The sequence below is a fragment of the Blennius ocellaris genome (genome assembly GCF_963422515.1).
Source record: "Blennius ocellaris genome assembly, chromosome: 11".
In the NCBI taxonomy this organism is placed as follows: domain Eukaryota; kingdom Metazoa; phylum Chordata; class Actinopteri; order Blenniiformes; family Blenniidae; genus Blennius; species Blennius ocellaris.
Genome location: NC_137660.1, coordinates 4807982 through 4835217, shown reverse-complemented (window position 1 = coordinate 4835217; position 27236 = coordinate 4807982). Strand labels below are relative to the sequence as shown.

At 42.9% G+C, this 27236-nt stretch overlaps 1 protein-coding gene across 1 annotated transcript in view; it reads left to right on the top strand.

The window, feature by feature from the left end:
- The window catches only part of swap70b (switching B cell complex subunit SWAP70b), a 39658-nt gene continuing 12422 nt past the window's right edge, over nt 1-27236 (top strand). The window contains exons 1-7 of the mRNA XM_080505134.1: nt 1-312; nt 1413-1553; nt 19255-19428; nt 19908-20135; nt 21531-21677; nt 25959-26067; nt 26171-26352. Of these exons, the coding sequence (XP_080361260.1) occupies nt 217-312; nt 1413-1553; nt 19255-19428; nt 19908-20135; nt 21531-21677; nt 25959-26067; nt 26171-26352 (1077 nt within the window). The 5' untranslated portion in view covers nt 1-216. The remainder of the gene's footprint in view (nt 313-1412; nt 1554-19254; nt 19429-19907; nt 20136-21530; nt 21678-25958; nt 26068-26170; nt 26353-27236) is intronic.

Here is a 27236-nt window from a genome sequence, read left to right as displayed (position 1 = left end):
AGGAGGGTTATAAAGAGTTTATTCCAGGGACAATTTCAGTTTGATCCCAGGACTATATTCCAGACTAGGACTATATTCCAGACTAGGACTATATTCCAGCCTATCCCGGGAGTTTCTTTCCCCCCGTTTATTCCGGGACTTTATTTTGGGAGTTTATTCCAGTGTAATCCAGGATTTGGTTCCAGATTATCCCGGGACAGGAGTTTTCCCAGCAGGATGTCCCTGAGAGACGAGCTCCTCAAATCCATCTGGCACGCGTTTACCGCTCTGGACGTGGACAAGAGCGGAAAAGTCTCCAAATCCCAGCTGAAGGTACGTTCAACTGTCCAGCTTCCTGTCTGTCCTCGGCTTTAGCGTTCACCCGGGAAAACAATGAAATAAAGAAGGTTTGGACTGCTCGTTGTGAATATAAAGCACCTGCTACACACACACACACACACACACACACACACACACACACACACACACACACACACACACACACACACACACACACACACACACACTCACACAAATAACACCAAGTCGCATGATTTTTACGACATTGAAAGACAAAAAAAAAAAGAAATAAACATTTAAGAACAAGTAATGATAATAATGATAATGGATCTATAAAGTACAACAACACAAACTCCATTTTATGTTGCATATGTCTTTATTTAGAAAGTTGCACGTGTTTTGTGACTCTCCTCTCTGCAGTGGTTCCGGACTGGTTGCAAGAAGCTGCAGTGGCAAATCAACCATCTTAACAATGGCAACATTGACAGCTTTCCACCTCACACATGTTTGAGTGAACAAAGTGATGTTTCAATCTTACATTCACTCTCTATATAAACGCGTTTACAGATCAGATGAGTCCTGCTGCTGAAGGTTGTGTTGATTATTTTAGCAATACATCAAACCTGGAGACAACACAGTATTATCTGGTTCAGTTTGGGCTCACGAAGTGGATCTAAAAATAACACTGTTGTCGAGACATACAAAGCACAGATGTTTTATTAATTTCCAGGTCACACTGTGACTGCAATGCTCAACATTATCATGTTTAGCAAATATTGTCCAGCCCAATTAAAGAACAACACATTGTTTGATTGTTTTCAAGCAAAATACATTATGAAAATTACACCTGTGCTGGATGCTTTATGCTTGAAATTGTAGAACTCACTGTATGAAAAACTAATCAAGATCTTAACAAAGCTATTCTAGTTTTGTCCCAGCTCATAGCTCACAGCCCTGAGTGCAACAGCATATTAGATTTAAAGGGACTTAACAACAAAACGTCTGTGTGTGTAATGTCAATGAATCTGTACAAGTGAAAATCCATCTTTTCCTGCTTGCAAAATGTCCCAGTTATCACCAACAGAGAACATGTTAAGAACAATGTTAATGAATTGTTTCGCACATGATTTTAGGTGCTGTCCCACAACTTGTGTACAGTGATGAAGATCCCACATGACCCTGTGGCCCTGGAAGAGCACTTCAAAGATGATGATGAGGGTCCCGTCTCCAACCAGGGCTATATGCCATACCTGAACAAGTTCATCCTGGACAAGGTCAGGCTGCAACACTTAAGGTGCTGTGGAGCACATGTGGAGGCCAAGACATAGTTATTCTTCTGATGTTCAAATTATAGAGGCAAAATTGAGAATGAAACTTGAAGGTAAACGAACAGCAAACAATTTTGAAATTACAATCGGTAGTTAGCTTAATGGATCAATGTTAGAACCAGAAATGTTAGTGTTTTATGAAAAGCAAGCAACATTTCTGTGACACAAAAACAAACACTGGAGCCGTGCACCAACCACATGAAGTCAATGCTTTAATCTGCATGAGAGTTGTTCAAGGTTGCGATTAAAAGTTTCAAATGGATCTGAATACAGTACACAGTAGATATTCCAGAGACAATGTTTAAAATATGGCACTATCTATAGTCCTAACTATTGACAGTTTTCTGTCCATTTTCCTTTTTTAAGATTACTTAAATTAAAATCTACGCTTTTAATCAAGAGAGAAATTATTCAGGAACACCCACCTTAAACAAAGGTTGTTGTTGATTTTCCTCTTGTGCTTTAAATAGACATGTTCGGGTGTCCCGTTAATAAAGCCGTGACTAACAGTGGCTTCCTCTGTTGGAGCGGAAACAGTCATTCTACTCAGTTTAAGTCTTCGTCACCAGTCTGGACATTTCCAGGACGGAAAATCACACATTATCAGAAGAAGATTGGAAAGAAAAACCTGGGGTGTCGTGTCATTGCAGTGTTATGTCGAAACTCTGTCCAGCTCACCTGGAGGCTCATTTATCATCAGTGTGTTTGTACAGATGTGTGCGAAATGAGTGCGTATGGACATGGAGGTACTGTTGTATACCTTTTTATCAGATAATTTGTCTCAATACAATAGTTCGAACATGTTTAATTTGATTGAGTATTAAATAAGTGGAAGCTGAAGAAAATGATATACAATTTATGGAAAAGGGGTGGGAGTTATCTGGTGTGCTCTGTGGACTGATGCTGATTTTGACCATGTCCGAAATGAAATAAAAAATTAAGATATAAAAAAGTGCTATTCAATACAGTTTGATTTGATTTGATTACCACGCAGTCTGGAATTTACCAACTTGTACTTATACTTAGGAATATGCATAAATATAAGCACAACTCTGACCAGCTTACACACGTGAAATAGTGAAACTATGAATAAAAAGCATCAAGAGTGTCATGGCAGCTGCTCAACAAAACAGAAATGCCACATAAGTCATGTTTCCTTTGATTCAAAATGCTGGATTAGTAATTTCACCTGGTTAGAAACAGACCTTTGGTATGTGTGTGAAAGATTATAAAAGAAAGCTGTAATGTATGTGAATGCCATCACTTATCTTGGCCCATTAGAAGATTTGGCGAAGTATGAACTCTGCAGGGAAAGAGGTTTTTGATCTGTTTGTTGAAAGCACACAGTGGCTTCTCAGTGGCATCAGCACCATGGGATTTTTTTTTGGTCTTTTGGGTTCTTTGGGTTCCTGCGTAACCTTGTAAACATTTATGCCATATGAAGTGACTGGTAGTCCAGTTGTAAAATTCTCACTTGTCACTTGGAAGCCGGGGCTCGATTCTCAGCCAAGACACCACCCATCTGCGCATGTTTTATAAATCTAGATTCCTTTTTTTTAACTTCCACAATTTCATTCGTAAAACAGAATTCCGAGCCTTTTCTACACACTGATGGTAAATTAGGTCCGAGGTTTTAATGGAGCATCACCTGTGTTTCTCACTCAGTCCTGAAGTTTTCTCATGTTCACTATTAAATGTGAACACTGGAGAGTCTGTTCAAGGACTCCATGACATCACTTGTGTGCTTTTAGTGCTGGAGTTGAGGTTGGTAGTGTTTGTGTCACAGGTGCGATTAGGACTGCTGTTCTTCAGCTAAAGTTTTAACACTGATCCAGGCAAAATGTTTCTTTTTTTGTTCCTCTGAATATCTTTTTCTTTTTTTTCCCCTTGTCCTGTTTAGCAGCTTGGGCAGACACTGTGATGTGATTGAGAGCATTCCAATGTCAGAACAGTTTTTGCTCTTGCAACAGGAGGAGACTAAGAGTCTCCCCATGTTGCTACCTTTATTAGAAGTTGGCATGACTGCCATACACGACCGGGGGGGGACAACATACAATACCCTTGTTAGTACTACATATATTATTTACAGGTATCATACTGATCCAAATATTTCCCAACTGTTATGAGATCAAACCAGCCTGAGCAGTTCTATCTAGACAGTAACATGATTTTCAAGATTAAACCAGCCTGAGCAGTTCTATCTAGACAGTAACATGATTTTCAAGATTAAACCAGCCTGAGCAGTTCTATCTAGACAGTAACATGATTTTCTAGAATAAACCAGCCTGAGCAGTTCTATCTAGACAGTAACATGATTTTCTAGAATAAACCAGCCTGAGCAGTTCTATCTAGACAGTAACATGATTTTCTAGAATAAACCAGCCTGAGCAGGTCTATCGAGACCAGGTGTCGGCAACCTTTAATGCCCGAAGAGCCATTTGGTCCTGTTGCCCACTGAACACAACACCCAAAAGAGCCCTCGCATTTTATTCTGACAGTCCCCCAGTAGACCATGCCAGGAGGACACGACACACTAAACCTTCTTCACTGCTGGTTGCCAACTTACAACTAATAAACTAAACTACACAAACTAAGCAACAAAAACACAACACAATTATTACCAACACTATAAATCTAATATAACCCCCAATAATTAGATTTAAAACACGACAAACAGAAGCTCCCATAATGCATTGCAGCTCTCAGCTCCTTTATTGCTACACATTATTAAAATGGAAGATAAATGTGGGAGATCTGGATTGTTAGAACCATGAGTGTGATGGTGTGTCTTTAATGTCCTGTAGTTGTTGTGTAATTCACTAGAATGTTCCGTCACTCTCAACAAGTCTGTAATGAACCTCCTGGAACTGTCGGCTTTTACTGTGAAAGGTACAGGAAGCTCCCAGCTTCAGACACCAGTTGAGCCGCTGTCATGACCTGCAGCCGCAGTTCTACGTTCTTCATCCATTATTGTTGCGTAATGACGTTACATCGCTGCGTCGTTCACGACCCGCCTACATTTTACCACTCTTTGTAGCGGGACTGCGCTCTGGGTGGCTTTGCCTCCTTACGTCCCTCTCTGGGTGGCTTTGCCTCCTTACGTCCCTCTCTGGGTGGCTTTGCCTCCTTACATCCCTCTCTGGGTGGCCTTGCCTCCTTACGTCCCTCTCTGGGTGGCTTTGCCTCCTTACGTCCCTCTCTGGGTGGCTTTGCCTCCTTACATCCCTCTCTGGGTGTCTTTGCCTCCTTACGTCCCTCTCTGGGTGGCTTTGCCTCCTTACGTCCCTCTCTGGGTGTCTTTGCCTCCTTACGTCCCTCTCTGGGTGGCTTTGCCTCCTTACATCCCTCTCTGGGTGTCTTTGCCTCCTTACGTCCCTCTCTGGGTGGCTTTGCCTCCTTACGTCCCTCTCTGGGTGTCTTTGCCTCCTTACGTCCCTCTCTGGGTGGCTTTGCCTCCTTACGTCCCTCTCTGGGTGTCTTTGCCTCCTTACGTCCCTCTCTGGGTGTCTTTGCCTCCTTACGTCCCTCTCTGGGTGGCTTTGCCTCCTTACGTCCCTCTCTGGGTGGCTTTGCCTCCTTACGTCCCTCCAGGATGAACTGCAGTGGGACGGAGGCTCAAGGAGCCGCCGTGGAGGGACGAAAGAGTCGCGGGTTACTGACTCCTGATCTAGATAGTAACATGATTTTCTAGATTATACCAGCCTGAGAGCTCTATCAAGACATTGAAATGATTTTCAAGCAAGAATATAAATGATCAAGGAAGTAACAACAAAATAACATGATTTTGATAATTTAATGAATGATGGCATAAATCAAGAACCATCAGCAAGGGGGGCCTGCTGTGACACCTCGGGGCCCGGGGTCATCTGGCCCGGACACCGGAAAAGTTTGAAGTCCTTTTTCTGAGTGCTTTCATTTCAAACTGTGTCTAAAAACACACACACACAAAGTTTTTTTTAAAAGAAAAATTCGAGTTTTGATTCGATTTTTTTTTTTTTTTCTCAATGCACTGAAAAATTACTGCAGACATCAGATATATTGTATAAAGTGCAACTTTATTGCTGTAATTGTCCTCAGAGCAAAATACATATAAACAATCCCAAAATAAAAAAGCAAATGAAAACAAATTCAAGTTTTAACCAGGTTTAAGCAAAAGTGCAACAGCAACTACAGAAACCCACAAGGAATGGTAGAGCGGAGTGACAAAAAGGCCCAAAAAACTGTGAGGAGAAAAATAAACAACTCAAATTTGCAAATTAAAACCTTTTTTTAGCCACAAATTCAATTAATCGATTAAATCGATTTTTTGTTGTCCAGCCCTACTTTCACTTTTTTGTTCCCTCGGCTGTTGTTAAAGGTTTTCATTTCAGACATGGAGGGGCTGAGCAGAAAATGTAGTCCTACGTTGTTTTGACTGTTTCTGTTGTGTGTGAGTGGAACAGAGGGCACACGTCGAGGTTTTGTTGTGGTTAGGGTTATGGAAATCAGTAGTCGGTGAACACTTGCATGGTGGAGACTCGGGGCGGACAGACCGACGCTCCATACAGTCTGTCAGCTTTAGAAATGAGCTTTTACAGATATTTGATCCATGAACGTCTCCTGGGGATCAGGTGAAATGTCAAGACTGGTAAAAGACGGCTGTGGGAGTTATTTGAGATCAACAGTTAGCAAACAAACAAGGTCTGTGAGCAGAAAAACATACACGTGACTGTGCTTAACAACAAGTAATTTCCAGGTATCTGAAAATAGGGCAAAGCCATTCAGAAGCGAATACTTTGACTGATGTGTCATCTGTTGTCTTTATCTGTTTGAAATGTTTGCTTTACAATCATGTCTGCATGACGTGACGAATCAGCCACAAAGGAACTGGAAACAAATGATGGCACGAGACAACACGCAGTATAATTATAGTGTTTCATTCAGCTCGGTCTGACCCTCCACCCTCATGTCCTCAACTCAGTGCAGCCATCAGTTCACTCTGAATGACTGAGAACGTTCAGACTTTCTGAGGCTTCTAAGAAGTCCTTATTAAAGAAAGTTTTCATTCGTTTTTACTCTTTAAAGCCATTAAGGCAGCTTCCTGCAAATGTGCAAACTACTGGATGCGACTGGTAAAATACACAAAATCACATTTGAATAGAAGGTAAGATATTTTAGAGGAAGACATTCTGTTACTTTCTGACCTCATATGATTAATAGATATAGCCGTGTGTCTGGATGGTTTGTCAGAAACATTTACAGTGATTTGTGATTTATTCTCATACTGGAAACATTTCACTGAAGAACTTTACTGATAGAGTTAAAGCCACACCACTTTCTCTACTGGAGATACTGTCGCAACAAAATGTTTGAGTCACCAAAGCAGTGTCTCTTCATGTTGATGTGTCACGTTATAACAAACACGGTAAGACGTGTCATGGAGGCGGCTGCCATGAACGGCGCTCCATCCATCCTTTGCGAGCAGTTTGGGGTTCAGTGTCTTGCGCCTGCACACTTTGACAGACAGTCCGGATCATATGGGGAATTTAACCTACAACCTTTTGATTCAGAGACGGCCACTCTACCAACTCTGCCACAGCCGCCTGCTCTGAAGGATTTAACTATGAAAATCATATTTCTGGTCAGTGAAGACTTTGACCTCTGTCAGCATCAGTAACGCTGCTCATCTGATAGAGCTGAAGCTAGACCTGGAGCTGGATTTGGATCTGGATCTGGATCTGGACCCAGATCTGGATCTGGATAGGGAGCTGCTGCTAGAGCTAGAGCTGGATCTGGATCTGAAGCAGAGTTGTGCTGCATCCAGACCTGGAGCTGGATCCCTGTTGGTATTTATTTAGTATTTATTATGTGAGTAGTGCTTGGGGGCGATCAGCTCTGCTGCATCATTCACAAATCGGGCAGAAATGTTATCCAGACCTGTGGCCTTTGACCTGGCCAGTGTCACGAGCATCTTACAAACGTCATCAAGCCCAACTGTAGACAAAGCAAAGGCCTCATGCTGGACTCCAATAGTTTGGTAAAAGTAATTTATTGTCAGTTATCCCAAACAGACCAGAAAGTGTGGGAAGGGAATTTACTCAGGTTCAGACAATGGTGGTAAAAAAAAAAAAAAAGTGTGTTGAAATTTGGTCCCTTCATTCATTCCAATCAATTTTGAGGCAATTTGAAGAGTTTGATTTTTGATGTTTGGAAGATCCCAGTTGTATACACAACTGCCAAGGTTTTTGGGGGATTGTTTTTGTTAGTTGAAGGTTATTTTTTATAGTAGTCTACTTTAGCTTTGTCTGTCATTCGATTTACCTTGTTCCAAAGATGTTTGAACTCTTGGAATTTAGACTGGTCTTTTGATTTCTCTGCAACTTTCAGCGCCTCGTCTCTCCTGTTCATCGCCTCCAGAATCTCGACGCCGACCAAAGGCTCAGTACAATGTTTCACTGAGATTATTAATGTGCACAAAGGTGAATGAAATGTTTTGACTATTAATTCAAATTCCTGATTAACTGTTTAGTATATCTTATGAGACTGATAGAACTGAATTGACTATCATTTCCTGTTGAACAGGTGGAGCTCCGAGGTTCTGATACAGATCAGATTAAATTTCAACAACATTATTAATAACTATCTTTGATAATTATTAATCATTATCGATAGCCAACCACAACATAAATAGTGATCCATATGAGGTAATAAATCCCTACACATTCAACTGGCCTTTTTATAATACGAATAACTAGTTTTTGATAAAGGCAACAGCTTCTGATCAGCTCATAAGTTTAGTAGTGATTTCCAGAGTTATGTTATCGGTTCACCAGCTCAGTGGGAAATGAAGCCGAGGTTGTAAAACATGTCTATAGCAACTCACTGCATGTTGTTGATTGTGTGTGAGGGTCTGGTCTAACAGAAATCTCAATTCAAAGTGAGAGGATAACAAGTGGCATCAGTTTAAATGAAAATGGCAGGACTCTGTTTCTATAACTTTAACATCTTCTTAAAGGGCATGGTGATTGTATATTTAGATACAGGGAACGAAACCTGACATCATAGGGGGACTTGAAACACACACACACACACACACACACACGCACACGCACACGCACACGCACACGCACACGCACACGCACACGCACACACTCACACTCAGAGTTGACTGGACAGTAAAGAGCAAGGGTGGGTCACTGCTGAGGAAACTTCACCCTGTTCCACCAGAAACAATACAGTTCAGGAGAGAAAACTTCAGCGATATCCTGTGTTGTTTTCATTATTCAGGATTTATTATATCTCCAGTAATAAACACATATAGAATAAAGACAGAATATTAAGGCCTCAATGATGTTTCTAAATCGAAACAACTTGTCTGATATCAAACATCCAACTGATATTTGATCCAATAAGATCTGTTTCCTCCCTGCTGCTTTATCTGAAGCTTTGAGATATTCACAGATGTGAAACAGGTACAACCTCTGTAAGCAGGGAGAAAACAATAAAGCTGACAGAAATATCTGTAAACCTGTAAAACTGCCCATAATTGCTAAAGACACAACCAAAATGGCAAAAACCGATCGAGTGCCTTGAATAGTCAAAACAGCCTAAATATCATCAAATGTTTTCTGGCCTAAAGTATATCTACAACTTTATGATCTGTATTTTCTACATCTTCAAGGTTCATTTGTTGGCCTGTAAACATACTGATGCTGAAAGAGTTCTCCTGTGGTTCCGTGTGTCCGGAGAGCACGACTTCAGACAGTGCAGCTTCTCTTTCTCTTGTCTTCTTAGTTGTGCATGTTGTTCCAGCTCAGCCTACACAAGGCCTGGGACGATAATCAATCAATAAATTTGTCGCACGATAAATAGGATAAACACACGAAGGCTTTTCTGCCCAGTTTCGTATGGACCGCAGACTGTAGTTAGTTCTGGGTCACATAACTACAAAGGTAGGGAGGCAGCAAACCAAGAATTGCCTTGTAGATAAAACCAAGCCAGTGAATGTGCATGAGTTTTGTTTGTCTTGTCTGTATGTCTATTAGCAAGTTTACGTCAAAACTACTGCTGAGATTTTGTTGAAATTTTCACTAGGGATGAGCCGGATAACGCATTTTTTTACGAGTCCCAGTAAAATATTAGTAAAACTCGTCAATATGCGTGCTCGTGTGGAAGGAAAATCCTCATTTGGTAACTGACTGTCTTCACGCTCTGTGATTGGTGAACTTGTTTCGTAAAGTACATTTGACAAGACAGAGGTGAAAACGGCTTGTGCTGCGTTGGTCACTGCCTCCACTCTGGTCGATTTTTTTTTTTTTTCTTCTACCATCTGTTTGCTCTTTGTTTGGCGGGTGGTGTAAAGTCAGCTGGAAAACTTTGCTTGTACAGTGCTTTTGAGAGGAATACAATGAACAACCACTGGATGTTTACATGAATCACCAGGTTCACACAGATCATTAGAAAATATGCCATATTTTCCACACTATAAGGCACACTGGAGTATAAGGTGCACCTACATCAATTGACATAATTTACAAGTTTGTTCATATATAAGGTGCATCACATTATAAGGTGCATGCAATAGACCAGTGATCAGCAACCTTTATAGCTCAAAGCCATTAGGTTACATTTTCCACTGATTCTGACACCCAGAGAGGTGCACATGCTTTATTTTGATAGTCCTACCTGCAGCCTATGCCAGGAGGACACTACACACAAAACCTTCTTCACTGCTGGTTGACAACTTACAACTACCGGTAATAAACTAAACTACATGAACTAAGCAACAAAAACACAACACAATTATTACCGACACCACAAACCAAATAGAACCCCCAATAATTGCATTTAAAACACCACAAACAGCTGCAATGAATTATGGGAGTTTCTATCGGCTGCACTGAGGAGCTCAGGATGTCCCATCATGCCTTGCAGCGACAAATCCATGTTTTGTGTTGTTGGAGGTTATTGTGGGTCGTTGTTGGGCTTGGTGTTGTGTTGATTGTGTTTATGTGTTTTTGTTCCCCAGTTTAGGGAGTAATTATTTCATCTAGTTTATTTTGGTTTGTTAGAATGTTGGTGTGCAACCATGAGTGATTAAGGTGTTGTGTGGAGTGTTGTCCGCTCTGAAGATCCAGTTCGGAAGTTAGAGTTGTCAAAATAAAAGCTTCTGGTTGTTCAGCTGTCAAACAGCAGTCTCGAGTAGAACAATTCTTCCATATATAAGGCGCACTGGGTTATAAGGCGCACTGGCAGCTTTTGAGAAAATTTGAGGTATTTAGGTGCCTTATAGGGCGGAAAATACGGTAGTCTTGCAGACCACTGACACATATACACATATAGCTGAACACAGAAAGTAGCCTATCTTAATATAGCTGTTCCTAAAAATAAATATATTGTAAATGTTACAAATTAAGCTTTATATACTGTATATATTATACTGTATATTGAATCAATAAATAAAGCAACTTCTGATCTATCCATATCAATTTCAGACTTAAAATAATGTACCAATTTAAGCCCCACCCAGTTTCAATTGAACCACGCCCACTTCCCGTTTAGGCCACGCCCACTCAGAGTACGGATACAGATACAAATCATTTAGATCGTTGAACAGATACAGATACAGATAGTGGTGTACTCGCTCATCCCTAGTTTTCACCACAGATAGACATTAGGCCATGAAAGAGTCAGTTAAATTATGATGGTGATCTGGAAATTTATTTTTTTTCCTGAGTCCAGGTCAACCGTTGTTGTGGACGTCAGAAATCTGTGATTGTTGTTTTTTTATTGCTGCTATCAAACTTGATCAGATCTCATCTCATCTTCTATTCTCATAAAATTCAGATTTTATTTTATGTTTGCAAAACTAATCTGATCAATAAAATTTAAAAGGCTGTAACATTGACAGATATACTTTTTGTTTCACATTATTTCTGCGTTAATTCCAGATTTATCATAAGAGGGCTTCATTTGAGCAGATAATGAGAATGTGCTTAAAACCAGGGCCGGCAGTATGTTAGTTGCAAAGAAGTTTTCAAAAGCAGAACAACTTCACAACAAGTGGAGAGAGTTGCCAGTAAAGAAGCTCACAGCTTGCGTGTGCATTTGTTTGTGCTGCAGAAGGGGAAGTAGAAAAAGACAGGTCTGTAACAGCAGAAACCAGCATGCACAGCAGTGACATTTCATGATACTGAGCAGACGAGGAGGCTGAAGCTCAGGACTCAGCAGTTTGTGATTTGATAGAGCATTACATTCCTGAAAACACGTGATTGTGAGGCAGAAATAGCCTTGACTATGAACAGTCGAACCACACTGAGAGGAAGAATCCACATTATGTGGGGAAGCTAATGGGAGCTTTGGCATGTATGTATCTGTTTTGGGTAGTGAGCAGCTGCATTGTGGAAGGTTTTTCATAAAAAGGTTAATCACTAAAATAAATGATTCTGATTGATTTGTTCTTTATGATTTGTTGTTTCAGATAACACTGTTCCTTCTCTTATTGGACCCAATTTGAACCAGATATACCTGTTTTCATTCAACCACGTGTCTTCATTTTCCTGAGAAGTTTCTTGACTTTTTAGCAATAACAAAGTGGAATAATAATAATAATAATAATAATAATAATAATAATAATACATTGTGTTTATAGGTGCTGTTCAGAACACTCAAGGTCACCTCACAAAAGTTAAAAACAACATAAAACCAACACGCGGGTGTTATAATTAAAAAAGGTGAGTGTGTGGACGGTAGTGGGGGGTGGGGTTGTTGTGGATCACCTTGATTCTAAGAAGCAGAATCTTGAAATCAATGTTTTGGTGAATCAGGACCCAGTGGAGCTGCTGGAGCTCTGGGATGATGTGGGTGGAGGGGGTTTAAGTGATGATCCGGGCAGCTGAGTTTTGGATGAGTTGGAGTTTATGGAGGGTTTTTAGAGGAATTCCATGGAAATGGGAGTTGCAGTCGTCCAACCGTGAGGTGACCAGAGCATGAACCGGGATGGAGGTGCTGTCGGCTGTGAGGGAGGGACGGAGGCAGTGGATGTTTCGGAGGTGGAAGAAAGCTGTTCGGGTGATGTTTTTGAAGTAGGAAAGAAATAATAAGGAGCTGTTGAGGATGACACCCAAACTCTTGACCTGGAGGCTGGGAGAGATTATGGAGTTTTTCATTTTTATGGATATATTGTTTTGGAGAGAATTGATTTGGTGCCATTATGAAGGGCCTTAGTTTAGTTTAATTTGAGTGAGTTGTGAGAGAGCCAAGTGTTTATTTTGTGCAACCATTCACAGAGAGAAGTGGGTGGGAGGCTGGAGCAGAGGTAGAGCTGGAGGAGGGTGTAGTGGAGAGGTAGAGCTGGAGGAGGGTGTAGTGGAGAGGTAGACCTGGAGGAGGGTGTAGTGGTGAGGTAGAGCTGGAGGAGCGTGTAGTGGAGAGGTAGAGCTGGAGGAGGGTGTAGTGGTGAGATAGAGCTGGAGGAGCGTGTAGTGGAGAGGTAGAGCTGGAGGAGAGAGTAGTCGAGAGGTAGGGCTGGAGGAGAGAGTAGTCGAGAGGTAGGGCTGGAGGAGGGTGTTGTGGAGAGGTAGAGCTGGAGGAGCGTGTAGTGGAGCGGTAGAGCTGGAGGAGGGAGTCGTCGAGAGGTAGAGCTGGAGGAGAGAGTAGTCGAGAGGTAGAGCTGGAGGAGAGAGTAGTCGAGAGGTAGAGCTGGAGGAGAGAGTAGTCGAGAGGTAGGGCTGGAGGAGGGTGTAGTGGAGAGGTAGACCTGGAGGAGGGTGTAGTGGTGAGATAGAGCTGGAGGAGCGTGTAGTGGAGAGGTAGAGCTGGAGGAGGGTGTAGTGGAGAGGTAGACCTGGAGGAGGGTGTAGTGGAGAGGTAGAGCTGGAGGAGGGTGTAGTGGAGAGGTAGACCTGGAGGAGGGTGTAGTGGTGAGGTAGAGCTGGAGGAGCGTGTAGTGGAGAGGTAGAGCTGGAGGAGGGTGTAGTGGAGAGGTAGACCTGGAGGAGGGTGTAGTGGAGAGGTAGAGCTGGAGGAGGGTGTAGTGGAGAGGTAGACCTGGAGGAGGGTGTAGTGGTGAGGTAGAGCTGGAGGAGGGTGTAGTGGAGAGGTAGAGCTGTGGGAGAGTAATCGAGAGGTAGAGCTGGAGGAGGGAGTAGTCGAGAGGTAGAGTTGGAGGAGAGAGTAGTCGAGAGGTAGAGCTGGAGGAGAGAGTAGTCAAGAGGTAGAGCTGGAGGAGAGAGTAGTCGAGAGGTAGAGCTGGAAGAGGGAGTAGTGGAGTGGTAGAGCTGGAGGAGAGAGTAGTGGATAGGTACAGATGGAGAAGAGCATAGTGATATGTAGAGCTGGGGGAGAGTGGTGAAGAGGTAGAGCTGGAGGAGAGAGTCATGGAGTGGTAGAGCTGGAGGAGGGTGTAGTAGAGAAGGAGAGCTGGAGGAGTGACGGGCGATCGGGGGATGGATGAGATGTCAGTAGGCAGAGTTGGATGAATTGAGTGTGGCCAGAGATATGATTGAAACCAGTTGAAGGACGGAGGCCTGTGATACCAATGGAAGAGAGCCTATGGAGGAGGATGTTGAGATGGTGTTGAAGGCGGCAATCTGGTCCAACAGGATGAAGATGGTGAGAAGCCCAGTGTCTACTGCCATGAGGAGGTAATTTGTTATTTTTAAGAGTGCTGTCTTGGTACTGTGCTGTTGACTGAACCAGGTTTCTTGAGAACTTGGGTTATTGTCGCTGATTTGAATAAAGTGGGACTGTTCCTGTGGAGGAAGGAGTGAATTATGTCAGTTATGATTGAGGACAGAGAAGGGAGGCAAGCTTTGACGAGTGGGATAAGAAGAGGGGCAAGCTGACAGATGATGGATTCTGATTTTTAGATGAAGTTTGTTATTTCAGAGACACAGGGTGTGAAGGGATGGATGAGATTGGAATGGAAGGGACAGCAGAAGAGAGGTTTAGAAGGGAGATGTTGAGCTGCTGGTGTATGTATAGATTTTTGTGTTAAAGAATTACATGAGTGAATTGCAGTAGGAGGTTGTGTATAAATGAGGTGGCAGAGAGTTCCCCCATGTTGACCAGGGGGAAGAGGGCACTGGTGTTCACTGCTCCAGAGTCGATCAGAGAGGGAGTCTCTGTCGTGAAGACTATGGTTATGGTGCAGTTATTTATGAATGGTGAAAACGTCACGACTTTCTTGTAGAGGCGTTCCGGTTGACGGCCCTTTGCTTTAAAGGCCTAGTGAAATGAAAATTCGACCTCCAAAACACTCTGGCTATCGCTTCTAGGGACATTTTTATGCTAACTGGCCCAAGGATAAAATGTTAAGACACGGCAAACTGTGAGAAAATAGCCGATAAACAGCGCCAGTTTCGCTGCTCGGTGAACCGCTTCTGACCAGACCGGAAGTAGCAGACGATATGTGCGTGACATCAGGAGTTGGACGCACGCTGTGCCCAAGTTGTGTTTACATTATGGAGTTATTTGGATCGGAGTTTTGACGATGAAGAGAGGGCTGAATTTAACGATATTTCATCATAATCTGGCATTTCAAATCCAGTTATTGATGAAGAAGACACATAATGGGTCGTTCTGCCACATTGGTGACCCCGTTTTGAATGGGTTAGGGTTAGAATGTTTGAGGAAGCAGAAGACTGTGACGTCGATTCGTCCGCGCCTCCTCAGCCTCAGCAGCCGGCAGTTTTCACCGCGGCTTTGAGGCTTCCTGACTTTTGGCAGAACGACCCGGCTTCGTGGAGCATGTCGAAGTGCTTTTCCCACTGCGCGGAATCACCGAAGATGAGTCCAGGTATTCCTTGATTGTTGCAGCCTTAGACCAGCAGTCCACTCGTCAGGCCATGCAGCTGTTGCGCGCTCCCCCGTGTCTTGGGAAGTGCGCCGCCCTCAAGCAGCTCCTGTTCCGGAGGTACAGCCTGTCTGCTGCTGAGAGGGCGGGCAGACTCCTCCCCCTGCCTGGTTTGGGAGACGGCTCTGCTGTGGACCTGATGGACAATATGCTGTCGTTGCTGGGCTCAGACGAGGGTGGATTACTTTTCCCTCACGTTTTCCTGCGCCAGCTCCCGCTGCCCGTGCGCGCAGCCTTGGCTAACTCCCGGTGTTTAGCCGACGGGGACTCCCACGTTTTGGATGTGTTGTGCTGTTCTGTTTTCGGTTTTTGGTGGTTGTGAAATAAAAGATAAGTTTACCTTCAGCTCCACCATGTCCTTTATCCTGCCACATTGGATATTTGTTTTTCCCTCCTCCTTTTCTCCTCTCTGGTCTCTTCCATGCTCAATCTTTCATCAAGGCTCATAAAACGCAGACTATAACTTCAAAACACTGTAAAAACTTTGATATTTAAGACGGGAAAGCCAATATGAACGCCACACAACAGATCGAGATGGTGTCCAACTCGTGACGTCACGCATAGGCTCCGCCCACAATGGCCACGAAGGAGAAGGATTCCCCCGATTGCGTCGGCTGATAACTTTGTTATGCAACAACAGTGGTGGGGAAATTTTGGAGAAACCTTTCAAGTAGTACCCGAACTATCGTTTTTTGCATAATAGGGTGTTGCATTTCCCAAGGCCTTTAAGTAGGTGTAGTTCTGGGTGTACCAAGGGGCGGAGTGAGTGAAGGAGACAGTTCTTGTTTTGAGTGGGGCCAGGGTGTCCAGGAGGTTATGAAGAGAGTTGTTATAGGTTGACAACAGTTCATCCTGTCAATATATGTTTTTCCTGAAGAACATTACAAAAATACTGTTATATCTCTGCAGTTGTGATCTCGTTGCAATGATTCAATGATGTACTGTTGGTTCCTAATATTTTATGGTGCTTGAACAAACCGTTTGAGCGAGGTGGGCTGTGATTAGCTGAGAGTGGAGAAGAGGGCGGGTCAGGTGCATGAGCGTGAGGAAACGGACCACCTGTTTGTATTACTGCCCGCTTGTAGGAGAAGAAATGAGGGAGCAAATATGGGGGTATTATTGTAGCAAAACTATTTGTCTATGCATATGGAGAGTTGTCTGTCTGTACCTCTATCTGTCTGTCTGAAGTTAGATGCGTATTGAGAGTTGTCTGTCTGTACCTCAATTTGTCTGCTGTACCTCAAAAGTGCAAAATTATTGATACGTACTTACAGTATGCGGTCGGGATTCCATCGTTGTCGGCACCCCATTTCCAATGTCGCGTATGCTCAATCAGCCTGGGCTATAGCGCCACCTGATGGCTGACAGTTGTTAACTAGTGAGGTGCAGGGCAGAATGCAGGAGCCTGTGAGCCTGAGCTCAGGGCAGCCAGACTCAGGCTTTACAACTTCAAATCCTCCAAATGGCAGAAGTGTAGCAAAAGTCACGTGTAAAAAAAAAAAAAGCCAATCGTGAAACTGCCAATTGTCTGTATTTTCAGCACTTGTATTCGAATGAGTAGACTTTTCAGATTCAGGTTCACATTGACAAATTGTTTTACACATTGACAACTCTAACTTTAGACAGACAGATTGAGGTACAAACAGACAACTCTCCATACGCATAGACAAATAGCTTTGCTCTAATAATACCCCCATAAGCAACCCGGTTAATCTCTGTCTGTTCTGTTCAGTAATAAATCAGCGTTACAGACAAGAAACCTGTCCTGTGGGATGCTACAATAGTAATGCACAGTGACTTGGACAAGCAACTTTAATCTGATTACTGATTTGGTAATAGTAACGTGTTAGACTATCAAAAAAAGGTTATAATAGAGTAATGCGTTACTAAGTAATGGATTACTCTACCTTATGGGAAGACGATACGATTTTCAGTCTGTGAAGTGGCAATGTGCCAAGTCACAGTCTGCTAAGTCATAGTCTGGTGTTTCAGAGTGTACCAGATCACAGTCTGTGGAGTCACAGTCACAATCTGTGCTGCTCATTCTTTTGAATTTAACAAACCGAACCTTTCCTACCACTTCCTTGAACACCGTCTGCATACAGGGAGAACATACAGAAAAAAACAACTTATTTCCAATCGTTCTCATATAAACAAACTTTAACTGACAGGTGAACATTTGTGCTCATTATAGCTGAAGGATGTCAGCAGCTGTTTGTTGGGCAGTTACTGTTGTATTTAACTTCCTTAATCTTTGACAGAGATCAAACGTGTCACAGTTTCTGTATCTTGAAATGAAAGGACAAAACCTCTAATGGGAGCAGGGCATTCAAAACAGCCTTCTCTCTCTCTCTCTCTCTCTCTCTCTCTCTCTCTCTCTCTCTCTCTCTCTCTCTCTGTGAGGGTAGCTGCTGGGTGGAGTGTCTCTTTAACATTCAGATCAGGTTTCCACAGACTCTCGGGCTGAGTTCTCACAATAGTGACTTACATCAGAATCCTGTGCAGAAAGCAGCATTTCAGAGTGCGTCAGTGACTCATTCAGACCCTGTTTCTCTTCTCTCACACACAAGCTCAAACACAAAGTTTCCACATTTAAAGGACTGGATCACTGGTCAAAATTCAGCATTTAAAATCGGATCACAAAGGCAATTTCCCATTTTCACTTCTCCGTTGTTTCAGGTCTTCCAGCCATCATAAACCTCCTTCATCCATATGACTCAGAAGTAAACATTCTTTCTCTCAATCATTATTATGTAGGCGGGGTTGTGGATGACCGCATAACGACGCAGGTAGGTGACATCACTACACAATAGTAAAAGTGGGACAAAAGCAGAACGCATTTGTAGCAGTGCTGCTCAAACGCACAAGCAAAGCTGTGAGCCTCCGTTCTCTGTGACCCCCTGTGATGGAGAGGAGCATCTGCGCCTCATCTGAAGACCAGGGTGCTCTGTAGCACATCGACACCGACAAAGAAAAACCTAGTTAACCAAACAACCAGTGGTCGCAATAAAGCATTTGAGTAAAACAATGGGAGGCTTTATTTGGTCGATGAGCTATTTAACTATAAAGTTAATCAGCTACCAATCAGCTGCGTTGTGGCCTTATGGGAATTGTACCAATGTGCTTAGGTACCTCATTGGTGGGGTTATGAATAATGGCAATATTTGGGAACGGTACTTTCTGTGCTATCCATAACTCTAGTGAGTTGAAATACACAAAAATGCGGTATCGTCCCTTACCAGTGTATGCTGCGCAGTGCACAGTGGAATCAAGGTTTTTTTTTTTAGACCCTTCTGTTGTGTGGGTGGTGTGATGAGTAGTGGTCAGTGGGAATGTTGTGGGTTTCAATCTGAGCCGGGCCTTTCTGTGTGAAGTTTTTGTGTCTGCGGGTCTTCAAAGGAAAATTAATGGAACTCAGTATGAGATCAGTCACCATCTAAAACAAATTTCTGACGTAATTATTGTAAAAATGAGCTAAATTTAGTAGCAATTCAAAGAATCTGGTCATTCAGTTCTGTCACAAATGTGCCATTGAGTCATAAAAATAAATTAAACATTCATAAATAGTCTGATCTGAGGGGAAAATTGTGTGTTTAATTGCAGTTGATTTGAAACATAGAAACTCCACAAGAACAGGGTCAATTTAAATTGTTTCCGGGTGAAATATTACTGATTTTTTATTTTTGGTTAATTTTTTTTCTGTGGCCTACTATTGATTGGTTTTCTTAGAAATGGTTGTCCTTCCTGGAAAACCCAGCAGTCTCAAACATGCTGGTGTGACTCACTGAGCTGCTGTTCTGGTTTCTGCTGCAGGTGACCAATAACTTCAACCAGCAGGACTTCCACAAAATGTGCTGGACGCTGTGTTTCAGAAAGAACCTGCAGCAGAGTCAGCTGCTCATCCCCAACGAGGATGCCTTCAAGATCTGGTGCATCTTCAATTTCCTGTCCGAAGACCGATACCCACTGATCATCGTCACAGAGGAGGTGAGTGCTTAGCGCAGATTTACGCTCTGGGAATATTCTCTCTCTTTTGTAGAGAGACACACACACACACACACACACACACACACAGAGTCTTTGTTCAGGTCTAAGAGCTTTCAGTTATTTCAGTGGAGCTCTTTTTGTTTCCTCATGCTTCAGGGCTTGTGGGGCTTCATTGTTTCGGTCAGTGACCAGTTTAAAACGTTCGTTACTCAAGCAGCGAAAAGGAAGTTTCAGCTTCCTGTTATTTGACAAACTGCTGGAAGATTTATTGTTGAGTGTAACAGACATCAGAGCTGAATCACCAGATGATTGTTGGCTAAAGAAATGTAAATTACTCAGCTGTGGTCAGCTCTCAGATAAAAAGAGCAGCAACAGTTCTGTGTGGTTTCATCTCATTGTTTCAGCTTCATGTTTGACCGTTTTAGCTCCATGTGCCTGTGTGCACAGTGTGAACTGAGGTGTTTCTCTGGTGTGCACAGATCGAGTACTTCCTGCGTAAGCTGACGGAGGCGATGGGAGGCAGCTGGGTGGAGGAGCGTTTTGAAGACTACAAGCTGCAGCTCATCTCCCAGCAGCAGTGTTTGAGCGCCTGGGAGCTCATCAGCCTGGTGGGCTCTGGTCACTTCAGCAAGGGCATGGACCGCCAGACTCTCTCCATGGGCATCAGTGAGGTTTACCAGGAGCTCATCCTGGATGTGCTCAAACAGGTCAGGAGGCTCGCCTGGCCCACTCTTCATGTAACTGAAACACTACGACAGGAACCGTCATAGAAACCTGCAGGAACGTCAAACCTGCCTTCACATGAGCAGAACTAGTTTTTAACGAAGGGCAATGTCCATGATCTATACGGTGTTTCCGTTCACTGTACATTCAACCTGTTGGCGAATCAGATGAGTCCTACTGTTGTGGGGTCATATGTATAAACATTGCCAATGCACAAAACGGGGACTGAAAGACGCCACTGGGTAGACGTCATTACCATGCAAATGTTGTGATTCATAGAAATAAACTTGACGGGAGAATGTGCGCACCAGCTCGGGAAGTTTGGAGCTTGGGAAACTGTCAGCGCAGATGTTGACACGGTGAATTGAAGCCAGATTCTGATTTATGCCTCAGTCACAATGACTGGTGTGAACTGTTTGGGAAGATGAAAGGGACGGCACTTGGTGGAAAGGTGCTTCAGGTGCGGCGAGCAGGAGTCAGACAGTGTTTTAATGTTCTCGGGGTCACACTAGTGTTAGTCCTAAAACAAACTCCACCATCTTTGGACTTGCCAGATTGTACTGCCATTGCGCTTGCAGAACATAGAAAACAGCTCAGATGGTAGTATGACGTGGTCTGGTACCAGAGGAGTGAGCCATGTCTCAGTCAGGCAAAAGATGTTACATTTCCTCATGTCCCGTTGGTATCTGACCCGACCTCTGAACTCGTCCTAATGGTTTTCCAGAGACTAGACATTGACGAATAGGATTCTGGCAGGAGTGGACGATGGGCTCGGGATCTTAGCCTGTCCTGAATCCCACCTCTTTGTTCTCAGTGTTTTGTCCTTCTCTGGCAATTGCTGTTCCCTTTTGTGCTGCGTCGGAACTCAGCCGACCATTTGATGTCGAAAACATGGTCAAAGCCTATGTTTGTGACCATTTCGCCAATGTCCACAAAAGCACCACGGTGACAGGTCAGTTTCCCTGGGTAAGCTGATGTCATAGAAGATAACAATGAAATAAAGAAAATAATGCGGAGAAGAACTTATCGGCTCAGACAGCATCCGGACACAGCTGCACCAAGTCTGTTGTTTTATTCTGGTCTGAAAAAAAGCTCATACAACAACCTTTAGAAAACAAATGAATGAACAAAACAAATATGGATAACATTGTCGGCTTCTTTTTGATCTGCGCTGCAGATTATGTTGTGAAGATGTTGTGTTTATTATTGTAGGACGTGTACACAGAGGGAAAAAAACAAATGTTTCTGAAACATGAATTTTAGATAAAGTGTCAATGCAAACAGTGGTCATGTGATGCAGGATGAGAGCGCTTGTCTGCTCCATGTGTCCCATTTACCTGAACCTGTGTGTGTGTGTGTGTGTGCGTGCGTGCGTGCAGGGTTACATGATGAAGAAAGGTCACAAGAGGAAGAACTGGACGGAGCGATGGTTCACTCTGAAGCCCAGCTTAATTTCCTACTATGTGGCCGAGGACCTGGCTGAGAAGAAGGGAGACATCCTGTTGGATGGAAACTGTATGGTGGAGGTAAGAATGCCTGTTTTCTATTCTGTCATGAAGAATCACTGTGCTATTCTGCTCACTGACGGTCATAATAGTTGATAGATGGATAAGAAAGTTTGGTGACAAAAACCTCCCCGACTTCAACTGGCTGTGGTTTGATTTGATCCTCGGTAGTCCCCCCGCTGAAATGTATTGCCCTGCAGTGGTTTTCCTCACGTGTTGGAACCATTGTCCAGGGCCATTGGTGACATGCGTAGAGAAACCTGCAGAACCTGAACCAGTGGTGGAGACTTTCTGCAGGTCCGATTGGAGTCACAGGCGAGAAGGAGAGAAAACGAGAGGACAAAAGACAGAGAGCAGCAAGACAACAGACAGTCGCGGTCTGAGCAGACTTATCAGAGACTTGGTTTCAGTGATCCTGCATTTTGGCCAAATTTACATCATACGTGAGCAAAATAATTGGCAGCAGATATAGAGGGCAGTGATTCTCACAGTATTTAACAGCTCCCACATAAAACAACAAACAGGAAAAAATGTATATAAATACTGGATGATATATAACAGCTTAGAAAAGTCCTTATTTGTGACCCATAATGCTCTTCTCCTGTGAAGTAGAGGAAAACTGAAACAGTGCACAACATTATACACACACACACACACACACGCACACACACACACACCACTGATGAAATACATCCTAGAGGAAACACTGCATGCTTATTAATAAGTTAACTTCATTGATCCTCTTGTCATGTATTTCAACCTGTTCATAAATAACTTGAACTTCCTGTGTTCGGATCGGTGGCCTGCCACAGGCAGTGCCTTGGAAACTGCTGGGGGTCAGAGGTCACGCTCAGGGGCCACAGTGCTGAGCTGTCAACTCTGGGTTTTGAACCATTTAGCTTTCTGAGGGCTTTACACGAAATAAAGTGAAGCAAGACAATAAGAATATTAAACCACTGCTATGGGTAAACTTTTGCCTGGAGAAAGTGAATTTAAATTCTTTAAATCTGAATATGAATGGTCCAGTTTGAAATAGACTCTATTGGTCTGAATGTGTACCACGATCAAATCTAAACTGTATTTCAAATAATCATTGTTCATTCTCCGTTTTCAGTGTCACTTCTTTCCATTCAGATTCAGTTTTTCATTAATTTCCTCATGCCACACATCCAGGACCTGGCGTCACGCAAAACTAGTGGAACTTCGAGGGGAAGAAGTCAATTTAATGACAGCAACATGCTTTATGTTCTTTACCGAAACATGACTGTCAGGGTTTGTGAACTCAATTGCACGGCAGACAAGAAGCTCAGTTCAAAAGTGTTTTATTTTTCAAAAACACAGCAGAAGCAACGTCAAGCAGTCCAAGATCAAAAACCAGTGCAGGCGATGGAGGAGGGAATCCAGGAGGCGAGGTTGGGCTGGCAGAAGGTCAAAACACACGAGGGAAAAAGGCGGGTATGAATGGTGTAGAAACTCAGACGAACTGGCAACTGGAGCTGGAAGAGAGGGAACTAAATACACACTAATGACAATGACAGACAGCTGTGATCAGGAGGAGGAAGCAGGAGAGCACAGGGGCGGAGCTAAGGGGAACACAGGAGGGGAGGAGAGAAGGCAGGATCATGACAATGACGACATGTCCAATGGTGTACTGGCCAGTCGGTCTGCCGGTGTAGTATTGGATATGAACCCCATGGAAAATGGACCCAGGGGTCTATTTTCTGCTGCGGGATCCCAAGCCCGACACTGCACCTCAAAATGATTGGCCTGCTGGGAGCTTCTCTCTCAAGTCACTTCCTTGTTAGAAACAATCTTTCCTCTTGAGAAAATGCTTCCTGTCATTACAAAACTTAATGACAGCTCAACGACAATGTAAGTTGCTTTTCAAAGACTGTTACTTCATTCCATAGCAAAGTCACTTCAGTGGAAACGTTGTTCAAACTGCCGAAACCAGCAGACATCCATCCTGAACACACACAGTGCCATTATATCCAATAAATAAGTAATTTTAAAAAATGACTGATGTGCAACTAAAATTCAAATAAGATGAAATGTTTACTTTGGTTTGATTTAGTGAAAGCTGCATGGAGCCACTAGAAAAGGGCCACAAAGCCATATGTGGCCTCAGAGCCACAAGTTGCAGACCCCTAGTCTAACTGCTCCAGTCTGGACAGAACCAGTCACACAAACAGGTAAAACACACAACCATTTAACCAAAGTAAAGACTGAGACCAAAGGGTGTGAATGCAACTTTTCTTATTTGCAAAAAAGTGTTAAAACATTTGAAGAGCTAATTGTAATCTGCAGTTTTTTTTTAGACCTTTTTTTTTTTTTTTTTTAACAAAATCAAATCACAATAGTTCTCATAAATTGTCAAATCATCAAAATCTCTAAATAATTGACAGACATTTTTTGAAAATTGTCTGTCAAATTTCAACCTCTTTCCGTGAGTAATAACTAAAATAAGATTTTAACAGGTGACTTTTTTCTCCCAAAGAAACAAGTGTACTGTGAACTGTGTGAATCCTCTTACATGTATTGGATAAATCAAAAACCTTTCTAGTCCATCTTGTTTTGGGTCTTTTTGCCTTTTTTGTGCTTTTTTTCTTTAAGAGTTTAACCACAAACTGACTATATTTATCTATTTTGCATGCAAATCTGCAGCTATTGTGAAGTCTGAGCACTCCCAGAGGAATGTGACCTTGAAAGCTTCAAATAGACACAGGGACTCACAGACCCTTGGAGAAACTCACCAAGCATTCATTGTTGCTGACTCCCTGAATGTTCTCAGTGCATGAACTCTCAGCGTAGCACTTCAATCAGATGCTGATCATTTTATCCTTATTTCTGGGTTTGATTCCATGGAAGCGCTACATTATTTATTTATTCTTCGGTTCTGCTGTCCCCGTGGTCAAAGATAAGTCAGGAAAAGTGGGCTGCTCAGACATTTATAGACCCATTCCTCTTGCTAGCATAATATCCAAGGTGGTGGAACACATTCTCCTCGAAAGGATCAAGAAATTGATTATTTCAATAGATAATCAATTTGGCTTCAAATCCAAACATGGCACAGATATGTGTATGTATGTCCTAAAGGACATTTTAACTACCTACAAGAGGAAAAACTCATACGTTTCTATGTGGTTTTTAGACGCCTCGAAAGCGATGATCTTGTAAATCATAATAAATTATTTAAAAAACTGAGCTAAGCCGGTGTCCCTCAGTATTTGTTCAGAAGCCTGTCCTATTGGTGTGCTCATCAGAACATGCATGTAAAAGGGGACAACTGTGTGTCTGATCCTTTTCAGTTCAGTAATGGAGTCAGACAAGGGAGCATTTTATCTCATATTCTATTTACATTTACGTTTAAATTTTTTAAATGAATGACTTCTCCAAACATCTATGCTCATGTAGAACAGGCCGTATGGTTAGCGGTACAGTGGTAAACCATCTCATGTAGGCAGATGATTATGTGATTTTCAGCCCAAGCTCAGCCGGTCTTCAACAGCTGCTTAATGTGGGTTCTACACGTGGGAGACAATATGATGTCATTTACAATGAGGCAAAACGTGTTATCATGATCTGTAGGACTAAGGAAGACAAACATATGGCTTTTCCTGATTTATAAACTGGCAGGTTTATAAATCAGAGAAGCAGAGAAGTAAAGTACCTCGGTCATGTGATCACAGATCAACTGACTGATGACATTTATCGCCAGTGTCGCATGTTGTATGTACCAGCTTATGTGATGTCTCACAAATTTGGGCACTGCACTGTTGGAGTGAAACTGACTTTGTTCAATACATTCTGCAGACCTCTGTACACTGCACATCTGTGGACAGAGTATAAAAATGTGAGACTTCAAAAATTACAAGTGGCCTATAATGATGCACTAAGAATACTATTAAAAATGCCTAGAAGGACTAGTGGCAGTGAAATGTTGTACATGTGACTGCCTGTGTGAACACCCTCCAACCCGTACTGAGACATCTAGTAGAGATTGATCAGTCGGCTAAATGACTCAGAAAATGGTATTGTGCTTGTACTGGTGAACATTACAACCAGTGCTACCCGCTGCACGTCTCAGGTCTGGAAACATTGGTGTACGTGTCTTTTAACATTTGATTGTTTAACCTTTTTATATGTGTTTTTGTGTTTGTTTTGTTTGCTTGTTTGTAAGAGGTTTTTTCTTTCTCTTTCTATGGACACCGAGTCAGAAATAAAGCTATCTATCTATCCATTTAGAGTGGATTTGGTTCCTTTCTAACTGAGCTGAAGTTCTATCTGTGGTTTTCATTGCAGCCTTTACAAGATAAAGAGGGAAAAAAGTGCCTTTTCATCATCAAGTCATCCTATAAAAGCTTTGAAATCAGTGCGTCAGACAAGAAGAAGAAGCAGGAGTGGATCCAAGGTGAGCTGCTTAACTGAAACCTGCATTGTTTCCACACCATAAGTCATCTGTTGATTTGTGAGTGTAATCCCAGCGCTGTCTGTGCCCCCTTGTTGGTTCTCAGCTGTGCAGACCTGTGTGGGTCTGCTTCAGCAGGGCCGGCCGGCACCACATCGAGAGGCCCGAGAGAAGCGGCGCGAGCTGCGACTTAAGCAGCAGGCGGAGCAGGAAGAGCTGGAGCTGCGCATGAAGGAGCTGCAGACCGCCAATGAGGCCAAACACATGGAGCTGGAGAACATGAGGAAGGTAAGAGGCAGTCTGCTCAGGAAGTATCTGGCTCACTATCACTTCCTCTTCTCTACTAGCTCAAAGGACAAAGGTGAAACCCTCCCCAGGGAAACAATGGTATCTCTTTTAAAGAGGGTGATCTCGCCATGCAGGGATGGTGAGAAGGACATTTAAATTATTGTTATTATTACAACGCTTGATTCAGTTAACTATTACTATTGCAACAATACATCATCAGTTGGGTAAAAGTAACCTGTCTCTAAACCCAGCTCACATTCCCTATTAGAACTGAGTGAAAAATCCTCCAACGTGCAGATAAAGCTGTTCATATAAGCTCTTTAACTACTTCAATTGAAATGTATTCCTGTCGCGCCAAAACAATCTTTTTCTCCAGAGGCAAAGGAGGTGAGAACCACCCATTTCATGAGAGGTGACGTCAGCTCAATCCAAGAAATAGCGATAATTTCACAAGATTTTAGTGTTGTATACTGTATCACCCAAATGATTATCCCACATGAGCATAGGATGGACTGTGAAACATGAAATATAGCCAAATATGGGTCCTTTAAGCTAGTAGCCTGCTTTCCCGTGATCTTAGTAAAAGGTATAAGACGTCAGAGCAACTTCTTTGTGTTTTGTTGTTGTCTGTATCCAGGGTTGTTATGGTGTGATCTCTTGAAAGAGGCTGCAAAGATGCTAAATCTCTGCAACTCATTCGCCAGCGCTCAGTTGTGGCGTGGAGTGGCCTCGCGTGACAATGTGCTGGAGATCAGAAAATCTGTTGGAAAGTATTTTACTCCTGAAGAAAGAACAATTACAGTAAAACAGACTGAGGTCTTAAAGCAGGGGTGTAAAACATAAGGCCCGTGGCCTGTAACAGCCCCACAAGATGCTCCAATCCA